The sequence below is a fragment of the Urocampus carinirostris genome, chromosome 2, assembly GCF_059441175.1.
Source record: "Urocampus carinirostris isolate Australia breed hairy pipefish chromosome 2, RoL_Ucar_1.0, whole genome shotgun sequence".
Taxonomy (NCBI): domain Eukaryota; kingdom Metazoa; phylum Chordata; class Actinopteri; order Syngnathiformes; family Syngnathidae; genus Urocampus; species Urocampus carinirostris.
In genome coordinates, this window is record NC_142350.1 from 50341190 (window position 1) to 50352258 (window position 11069).

At 39.0% G+C, this 11069-nt stretch overlaps 1 protein-coding gene across 1 annotated transcript; it reads right to left on the minus strand.

Annotated features, from left to right (window-relative positions):
• Positions 1–102: 102 nt before the first annotated feature.
• rpl18 (ribosomal protein L18) lies at positions 103–8279 on the minus strand. The gene is made up of 7 exons (XM_088326984.1): positions 8149–8279; positions 7517–7603; positions 4293–4400; positions 3882–3980; positions 3486–3609; positions 3313–3382; positions 103–238 (listed from the first exon to the last, which is right to left on the minus strand). Exons 1-7 carry the CDS (start codon positions 8149–8151, stop codon positions 163–165), a joined length of 567 nt encoding a protein of 188 aa, XP_088183110.1. The 5' UTR covers positions 8152–8279; the 3' UTR covers positions 103–162.
• Between the last annotated feature and the right edge of the window lie 2790 nt (positions 8280–11069).

Consider the following 11069-nt stretch of genomic DNA (forward strand, 5'->3'; position numbering starts at 1 on the left):
GAATGCATCGTTCTTTAAAGACTGGAATTCGGAAAATTCGCAAACGGTTATGTTTCTTGGCACCGTATATGGAGTAGGAAAAAGAAAACACACGAGAGGAAGTGACGTTTTGTACAGCCGGTCTTTTTATTTGAATCTGGATGTGTGGTACACAAAGACACTTTAGTTCTTGTAGCCTCGGCTGGATCTGCGACCACGAGCCTTCTCGAACTTTCTGCCCTTGGACCGGACGTAGGGCCTAGAAAAGAAAAGTTGTTTAGGAAGCTTTATCGTATCAATAACCTTTAGCATTTAATGCAAAATCAGCGATGCACTATAAAACTGAGTCATTGACACGGGCCATAAGATCAACTGCTCTTTGCCCAGTCTGGAGAGTGCCAGCTCACGCTACCACAGCAGAGCCATCAACATTATCTGCACTACTTTCTGATCCACTTACAACCATCTAGAGCCACTCTTAACCTTTTTAATCTTTGAGTGCCGCATCAAATCTCGTTGACAATGTTCACTATTTTTCAACCAATGACAAAATAGACAGTTCTAAAAAATCTACACATTTCCCCATTCAAGCATGGCATCATTGATCAGACAGGAAAAATAAAATGTTACATAACACCTCCATTTTAATGTGTCATCTATAGGGGTGGGAGATATTGCAAATATATCACACTTTTCTATAAAACATCTAGTTTGGGTATCGCCAACCTTTTTGAAAAGGGCTACCAGGTTGATATGAATTGTATAGGTTGTAATTATTAAAAGTGGGATTTTAATAGGTTTGATGACACGTTGAAACATTACTAGACACACAAAACATAGACGACATCAATAGATTATGATTTTGCGAGTAGGCCTTAGGATAAAGAAATCTTAATCTGTTCTCGAAGTAGGGTTGCAGATTTTGGGGGAAGAAAATGCAATTTTTCAGACCTGTATTACAATTACGAGGCGATTTTCGATTTTAACAAGTGCACTTCTGTGCTTGGTCTGTTTTTGGGGAGAACCTTAATACTGCAAACTTACCTCAAGATGTTTGAACAGAGTGAAAGTATATGACTTATCAAAATAACTATATATGTCAAAAAAAAAAAAAAGGAATTGCAGCTTAAGTTTTTACAAAAGTACAATGAAATTGGAGGGCTACTGCTTTCAGTGTAAGAAAAGCCACGTTCGCCAGTGGCGGCTTAAGAGTTGTTAGCCTATTGTTTAGCTTTCCCTTCAGGCGCCGCCTCAGTCAAAAATCCAGGCAGTACCTGCTAGTGATAAGCTTTTCTTCGTGCTTTTCTGACTTTACCCAGTACCCGATATAATTAATGAATTCATTTACAATGCAACTATTCACTAAAGCTTCAAGAGGTGGCGTTTGTTTTGCAGGCCGTTTGTGCAAGCGCCGTTTTACTGACTGGCAGTATACACCAGGCTATCACAGTCGGGCACCCACATCTTGCAAACTTTGTTTCGAAAGTCTTTATTGGGTGGTGCCATTAAAACCTGCCTCTTGATTGGCCGCCGCCGTTTACCCACAAAATGTGACACTTCTAGTTGGCCAAACACTCCATCGCTCAAATAACTAAGTGGAACTATGAATCCTTGAAAAAGCCGCAGTGTTTTGGAGTTACACCATCACACTACGTCACATAACGATACCGATTACATTTCGGCTAATCGTGCAGCCCCATCTAGAAGACCTTGAAACGCATCATTTCAACCACTACCACATCATGGTAGGTAGAAATCAAATTCCCTAGAAAATCACATTGGCCCATCACTGGTGAGCTATTTTCTGAACCAGTCAGCGAGAACGCAGTTGTTCTTAACGGTCCACCTGGTACCTACAAACACCTCTGATCTAAATACTATCAGGATTCTTTTAAAAAGTGTGACTTGTTAGCATATCAATTACTACCTTTCATGTTTCACAAAAAAAAAAAAAAAAAAAAAAAATCCAATATTTTAAGAAATGTATCAATTCTAGACAGGGTTTAATTTATATAAATTTGCAAGATTTCACATTGAGCAAGAATACGAAAAAAGTAGTAGCCCGCGGCAGTGTCTACAATGGAAGCATTTGGAGTTTAAGTTTGTAAAACTGGCATTAGATAATAAATTTAGCATTGATTGCTAAAATGTGTCAAGTGGCTAAGGCGAAGCTAGCCAGCAAAAGTGATGCTTTTTACTAATACGGCTAAACATGTGCTTTAAGTCCAGACCGGGGAATGACTGAACACAATAGGGCCCAGAGACGACATGTCAATCTTTTTTAAGATCAAGATCTTGTTTGAGTCCTTCATGAGTTAATATCATTATAATGAAAATCCCCTAATCAAATGTGTACATCTGATAGTCTAATTCTGGTTGAGCTAGTCCATCACCAGCATTCGGCTGAACAAAAAATAAGTTGTTGTTTTTTAAACTTCATTCATTAATCCACCTCTGGTCGGGTTAACAGTCTTTAAACTTGCAGAATAGCTACGGAATGATTGCTAAATGCTCAGCTTTAACAGATAGGGCAAATAAAATACAATTGACCATGAGGGCCATCAAGTTTAATAAAATGAATCAATTATGAATATAATTTTACCCGAGTGAATTTCATGAGGTGCTTTATTAAAGGTAAGATCTTGGGCCCGGGCCCTAACCAGGCATGTCATTCATTAAGTTGGGCTTCTCTCTCTCTCTCTCTCTGTTTTTTTAGTGGTAGTTCTGCATTGCATGCACGTGGTTTGTTGCCCTTTTACTCGAGTAATTATTTGGATGACTCCTTTTTACTTCTACTTGAGTGATATTATTCTGAAGCAACACTACTTTTACCAGAGTAACACACTTAAGCGCCCAAGTACACACTTGATTTTAGGGACCGAGCCCCAAGTACACCCAAAGCTGGACCTCGGCGCTGCACTTCTGAGTCGCGCATACTTCAGCCAAAGCGCGCAGTTTGGTACCAAAGGACACACAAAGCCAAAGTGCAGCTTCAGGTTTACTTCGGGCCTGGTCCCTCAAATCAAGCTAATTGGTCAGGCTCCGGCTGGTTTATGCTGTGTTTTTTTTTAGGCCTGATCCTACCTCTATGCCGTATATATATGTATATATTTATAAAAACTTCACCGTAGGGTAGTTTATTCGTATTTATTCAGTGAATATGTAACTACTGAGGTAATGGTAAAAGTAGGTAAATATTAAAATATATTTAGTAAACCAAACAATGAACTTAACAGTATGAATGTAAGTAACGGTTTTAGAATACAAAATATAGCTGACAAAACCAAGCATTATTTTGAATTTGTAACGAATAATGTAAGAATGTACACATACTTAGTGTGGCTGTGAGGAGTTCCAGGAGCTTTCCCAAAGTGCCTGTAGACCTCTCTACCCTTGCGAGGACCTGAAAAACAAAAACAGGGAACAAGAATGCCTTATTAGCTACTACGTTATTTCTTGCAGTTGTCAAAACCATAGGAATTTAAATTTGATAGCGTCTTATTTACCAGACAGCAGCACAGTGCCACGTCCTTTGGGTGATGCCATCGCCAGCTGGTCAAACGTCATCACCTGACCCCCGGCCTTCAGGACTCTGCGGCGGGCACCATCAGTCATCCTCAAAGCGCACACCTTCAGGAGAAACATCAGTCAGCGTTGAGCTTTAATAGTCACTACATATTAAAAGCAGAGGGTCCCTTTTATGGGTTGATATAACCAAATGGGCATTTTCACTTTTTTTCCCCGATAACCCAAAATGAGCATGTTTGGAGTTTTGTGTGCCAGGTTTTTAACTGTATACAAAACATTAGGACAGTGTCTGACAAAATTTTGCAAAAGGGACTGCAAACAAGTAAGAGGGGATCCTCTCAAAATGTGACGCCAATGCCTAGGAAGCCACTGACCTTGAGCTTAGGCACCTTTTCAAGCCTGACGTCATCAGTGACGGTTCCTACGACGACTGCGATTTTGTTATCGCGTCCAGCCAATTTCATTTTGCGCACCTGGAAGGGGATGTAAATTTACCAGGTCATTTTATTATGACTCGACAGTCTAAAGCATTAACATGTCTTAACGACGATAAAATAAATGGTATGGTAAGTTCTTGATGTTTTCATTTATTAAAACCACTCATAGCCATGATCATAAACATCTTAAATACAGAACACTGGGAATGAAAAAGACCTTCAGATTCTCATGCATACAATTACTTTTTAGATGTAAAGACATTAATATCAAATAAAAGCACATTCTAGTACAAGAGTTTTTGACTACTTGAATTTTAAATATGTGTACTTGACCATGTTGGGACTGACCAATCGGGAAATAGAGATGGGAGGCCTGTTGGTCCTGCTCATGAAAAGCCTCTTCAGGACAACCTTGTTGAAGGAGCCATTGGAGCGGCGGGACAAAAACCTGTACAGCTACAAGGCAATAAATCTTTGTTAAAACAATAATACAATTCAGATTTTAGTACAATAGAGATTCAATGTGGATATTTTCCCTACCCTTAATAATTTTGACATTAAGTGGAACACATGTCACTGAGCACCAATAATAAACACAGTGGGGCCTCATCTTTCGAATACCCCCCGCCTGCAATCAACTTGACAGACCGCCAAAATTTGCCAAGTCTTTTGACCGGACTGCAAATTTCAAACTGATCGCATCATGCTGAAAGCGCTTTTGGGCAGCCAAGTAGAGCGAAACAGTTGGTTATCCACTCTTCAGAAAAAACTTTCGCTGTTAATTATGATCTAGGAGAGCAAAGTGTGTGGACGAGTGATTGAAATGGGCTTCGCGGTTAAAAACAGTCATGGCTGCTTTTAAAAGCTTCAAAGGGAGCATCATTTAAAACTTAAAGCTGCTATTATTTTTGACGCGCTTAAATTCTTTTTGTGTTTTGGGGGGTTTGTTCCACTCCGAACATGCCTGAAAAAATTTAAATAAAAGCAGGCGTGATGGAAAATAAAGCATAAGGGCTCTTTGAAATTGCAACTCTTTAAGGGCCCCTCAAACTATGCACCCCACTTTTCAGCAGGAAACAACCGTGTTGGTTTAAGATCAGGTAATTGTGAAATTGTAATCCTGTGCAGTCCTTTGAGACATTTTTGTGATTAAGGGCTATATACATAAATTTGACTTGAATCCATTGTGTAACTATACACAAAGGCAGAATGTTCTGAACCGAAAAGCAATATTGTTTCACTTTATCGCTGCTCCTGCCCAGAAACGTTTGAGAGACGCACACAAAGCAAGAATGAGAGGTCATCGGAAAACAACCTTGTTAAGATTACTTTGGAGACAAGAAGTCCTCGGACCTCCAGTTCTAAATATTAAAAACATGTAACTCTCCTCAGGTGTAGTTCCAGCGGCTTTTAAGTCCGCTGTTATTAAATTTACACTGAAACGACCTAACCATGATCCAGAGAGCTTATGTAATTATGGACCTAGGTCAAACCTACAGTTTCTTTTTCAAGTACTTGAAAAAGTTGTGGCACAGCAGCTGAATGATTTCATATCAATAACAATCTTCTTAAATCCATGCAATCAGGATTCAGGGCTAACCACTCTACTGAGACAGCCCTGATTACGGTAACCAATGATCTACTGGCAATGGACTCCGGCACCTCATCACTCTTGCTGCTGCTGCCCCTTGACACTGTGGACCATATCTTACTAGAACAGTTGGAAAAATGGATTGGTCTATCAGGAACTGTCCTCTTATGGTTCAGATCCTACCTCTCAGATAGGACGCACTGTGTTAATTATGGTGAAATGACATCTGAGCCATTTAGTGTTACCTGTGGGGTTCAGTACCTGGCCATCTCAGCATTTATATGCGTCTATAAGGTGATATTATTCGCAGGTCTGATATTAATTTCCATTGCTACGCAGATGACACTCAACTATATATTCCGATGGAGGAATCTGCCACACTAAACTGTGCAAATGTGGAGGCCTGCCTCACTGAGATAAAAGAATGGATGTCACTCAACTTCTTGCGCTTTTACTCTGAAAAGACCGAAATGTGAGTTATTGGTCCATCTAAATGCTGTCACTTGTTCTCAAAAACAGCTCTGAACATTGACAAATGTAATATCACCCAGAGCGCCACAGTCAAAAAATTAGGTGTCATAATTGACCCTAGCGGTCCCTTCAAACACATGTGAAGAATATTACTAGAACAGCTTTCTTCCATCTTCGCAAACATTGCTAAAATTCGCCCTATGCTGTCTCAGTCGGATGCGGGGATCAGAATTCACGCGTTTGTTACCTCCCGTCTCGATTACTGCAATGCACTACTCTCCGGTCTCCCCAAGTCCAAAATCAAGAGCCTTCAGCAGGTACAAAATGCTACAGCGAGACTTTTAAGCAAGACATAAAAATTTGATCACATTACCCCGATTTTAGCGAACCTGATTTGGCTCCCCGTTAGCTTAAGATATGATTTTAAGGCGCTGTATACAAAATCATGCATGAACTTGCTCCCTCATGTCCTTCAGATTTAATTTCCCCCTATGTCTACTAGTGATCCCAAGAGCCAAGAAGAGATCCGCAGGTTCGAGCGCATTCTCCATTCAGGCCCAGGTGCTGTGGAATGCTCTTCCTCCTGAGATTCGATCTGCAACCTCAGTGGAAATATTTAAATCTAATCTTAAAACACACTTCTATTTGTATAGCGTATGAATAACCTTTATTTTATGTTGATAATGTGTATTATCTGCCCTCATGTAGGTTTTAGATGAGGGGATGGTGTCATAATAGTCTGTAGTTTGCAATAGTCTTGTCTTTGATCTGTGCAGCCCTTTGAGACTTTGTGATTATGGGCTATATAAATAAACATGACTAGACAAGAATGTAACATGATGTATGATCAATTTTGACATGTACATAAAGGCCAAATAATTACCGACTATATTCGTATAACGCTACCCTAATTTTTAATAAAAATTCAGAATTAAAATTGTTTCACTTTTTCTCAACTCAAAATACGCATGTAAGTGACAAATGTTGAATATGTCCAGCCATGATTAATGTGAATGAATCATATGCATTTATATAGTGCTTTTCAAGTCAATGAAGACTTACCAAAGCGCTTTAGAATGTGCTTCACATTTACCAATAGCGGCCGTGCAGCCATGTAAGACGCAAACCTGCTTATTGGGGCATTAGGGGTTCAGAGTCTTACCCAAGGACACTTTGACGTGTAACACGGAGAATGGGGGTTCCATTAATTCCTATGGAACTAATAAATTAAGACATTTACCAATTCAGACTTCAACCTTGATATGGTTAGGGTATTCTTGACAGAAGCTAGTCTACTAATGATCCCAAGAGCCATGAAATGATCCACAGGTTCAAGAGCGTTCTTATTTCAGGCCCCAGTGCTGTTGCTCTAGTTTGAAAGTCTTTGATCTATGTAGCCGTTGAAGACCCTTTGTGAATAAGGGCTATACAAATAAAGAGGACGTGACTTGATTTCCTCCCCATGTGAGACAGCCACTGAATGTTTCCAAACCATGTGCAAAACACTTACCTTAACCAGGAGCCTCAAATAGATGTCCTGGCTCTTAGGCTCCTTTCTGTGAACCTTGCGGTCCTTGTTGTGCCTTATGTCAACTCCCTTTAAGAAATGAGAAACATGGGATTAATAATGTCAAGTTTAATTAAGTACACATAAATGCAAAATTTAGACTAAGGTTTGATGTTTGAAATCAACACATGCACGAAATAGTTTTTCACTTTCGTGCTAAGAATGAATGGACGGAAGTTAGAATTAGGGGACGGTGTACACGTTGACGCTCAACAGCTAGCGGCTAACTAGCATGACTGAGATAACATGGATAGGTAACCAACACTAGCTTGTGGCAAAAAACAACTTAGAGGCATTCTAATTGTATTACTGTCTTTAATTATATTATATTAAGGCTATGTCGTTACATTTAGACAATATAACGCCGTTGCTTTAGTTCACCGAGTTCCCGGCACTAGGAACTGAGCTAATGAGATTCACCAAGACGTATATCAAGAAATTTGGGTTATGTTGCCATTTAAAGAATGTTCCAAAACAATTAGCAAAACATCCGACAGGATAAAATCAGAGACTTATCGGGATGGCAACGGATAGTCTTAATTCAGTTTCGAGGTGGTTAAACTTGGGCTACCTACCATCTTGGACTCGAAGAGAAAAGGGGGAACGGTAGTCTCGCGATAAATGAAGAAGCAAAATCTCGCGTTCAGGATTGTTTGAAGACTAATACAGCTTCCGGTGAGGAGAAAAAAAACTGGGAGGAATTTTGAACAGCGCCTCTAGCGTCAGTGGGGAAAATCAATACATTTATCGTAAAAATATAAATTGTCTAATAAAAAAAATAGAAATGTGTCAAGTCAAGTCATGTTTATTTGTGTAGCCATTAAACACAAAAGTCTTAAAGGGCTGTACAGACCTCCACCATTTTTGTATCCGTACCCATTATTTTCTTAATTTAAATAAATAAATCATTAGGTGGATAAAAATGAAATAGTTCCTTACAAATAAAAATATGAATGATTTAAAATAAGTAACATAAATACACAAGTACATAATTCAACAGTAAATAGTCAAGTTTCTGTGAAACCAGTTCCATAGAATTTAAAATATATACAATAAAAAACACATTTATGAAAATTGAAATCAATATTTGTATTAGTTTCCCCTGCTTATTTTTGACCCCACTCATAGAAGAGTATGTACTGGTAGGTCATGCATCCAAGGGTTGAATTAGTCTATGATTTTTGTGTTTTTTGGCACACGTTTATTAAAACGGACCTTATAATTCAAGCGTGTATTGCATGTGTGTTCTTAATACAATATAATACGTAGACATTTATAACAATGAAGTGCACATTGTTTCCAACTAGATTCTTAGTACTATTAGGCCTTTTTATTATTCTAACTGCAGTATATATAAAGGTTTACTATAACAATAAACAAGTTACTTTATCTATTCAGTGATTTTGAGGGTACTTAACCAAATACAATATGTTGATAATATGTGTATTATTTGCCCTCATGAAGGTTTTAGATGACGGGATGGTGTCATAATAGTCTCTAGTTTTCAATAGTCTTTGGTCTGTGCAGCCCTTTGAGACTCTTTGTGTCTTTGTGATTAAGGGCATCACAAAAAAACATGACTTGACACACAAATAATATAGCAACATTTATATATATATATATATATATATATATATATATATATATATATATATATATATATATATATATATATACAGTAAATAAAATAAATATTTGAACACCCTGCTATTTTGCTATTTCTCTCACTTAGAAATCATGGAGGGGTCTGAAATTTTCATCGTAGATGCATGTCCACAGTGGGAGAGATAAGCTAAAAATACAAATCCAGAAATCACAATGCCTGATTTTTAAACGATTTATTTGTGTCATACAGCTAACACCTGAGAAAATGAATGTTAATATTTGGTACTGTAGCCATTGTTTGCCATTGCAGAGGTCAAACGTTTCGTGTAGTCTTTTACCAGGTTTGCACACACTGCAGGAGGGATCTTAGCCCACTCTTCCACACAGATCTTCTCTAGATCAGTCAGGTTTCTGGGCTGTCACTGAGAAACACAGAGTTTGAGCTCCCTCCAAAGATTTTCGATTGGGTTCAAGTCTGGAAACTGGCCTGGGCCATGCTAGAACCTTGATATGCTTCTCACTAAGCCACTCCTTGGTTTTACTGGCTGTGTTCTTTGGGTCGTTGTAGTGTTGGAAGACCCAGCCACGGCCCATCTTCAATGCTCTGACTGAGGGAAGGAGGTTGTTCCCCTAAATCTCACAGTGCATGGCCCCAGTCATCCTCTTTTTAATGCAGTGCACTTGTCCTGTCCCATGTGCAGAAAAACACCTTCAAAGCATGATTCTACCACCACCACGCTTCCCAGTAGAGATGGTGTTCTTCAGATTGTTCTCTTCAGCTGGTAGCGGCGCCGCTCACCATCAGGTCTTCTTCCTCCAAAAACACTTAGTGGAATTATGACCAAAAAGTTCAATTTTGGTCTCATCTGACCACAAAACTTTCTCCCATTACTCCTCTGTATCATCCAAATGGTCATATGCAAACTTAAGACGGGTCTTGAAATGTGCTGGTTTAAGCAGGGGAACCTTTCATGCCAACCATGATTTCAAATCATGACATCTTAGTGTATTACCTACAATAACCTTGGAAACGGTGGTCCCAGCTCTTTTCAGGTCATTGACCAACTCCTGCCGTGTAGTTCTGGGCTGATTCCTCACCTTTCTTAAAATCATTGAGACCCCACGAGTTGATACCTTGCATGGGGCTACACTCCGATTGAGATTGACCGTCATGTTTAGCTTCTTCCATTTTCTAATGATAGCTCCAACAGTGGACCTTTTGTTTCATTAAGCTGCTTGGCAATTGCTCCGTAGCCCTTTCCAACCTTGTGGAGGTGTACACTTTTTTCTCTGGTGTCTTTGGATAGCTCTTTGGTCTTCACCATGTTTCAAGTTTAAGTTTTACCGATTGCATGGGGTGGACAGGTGTCCTTAAAGCAGGTAACAATCTCAAGCACGTGCATTTGATTCAGGATGATACATGGAGTGCAGGTGGACTTCTAATGGGTGGACTAGCAGGTCTTTCAGGGTCAGAATTCTAGATGATACACAGCTGTTCAAATACTTATTTGGAGCTATATCACAAAAACAAATTGTTAAAATAAATCATACATTGTGATTTCTGGATTTGTCTTTTTAGTTTATCTCTCCTACAGTGGACATGTACCTACAATAAAACTTTCAGACCCCTCCATGATTTCTAAATGGGAGAAATAGCAAAATAGCAGGGTGTTCAAATACTTACTTTATTTGCTGTATATGTATATACACCGGCCCATTGATTAGATACCCTGTTGTAGTGTTTATGTGAATTTGGTGATTATTTTGAACCGTCATGTAAGAAATCCTCGTAGCTATAAAAACCCTGATGCTATTGAGTACAATTACATGCAAGTAATGTATCAACTGGAAACAGAATATTGCCAGTATTCCAATCACGTAAGGCCCCAAT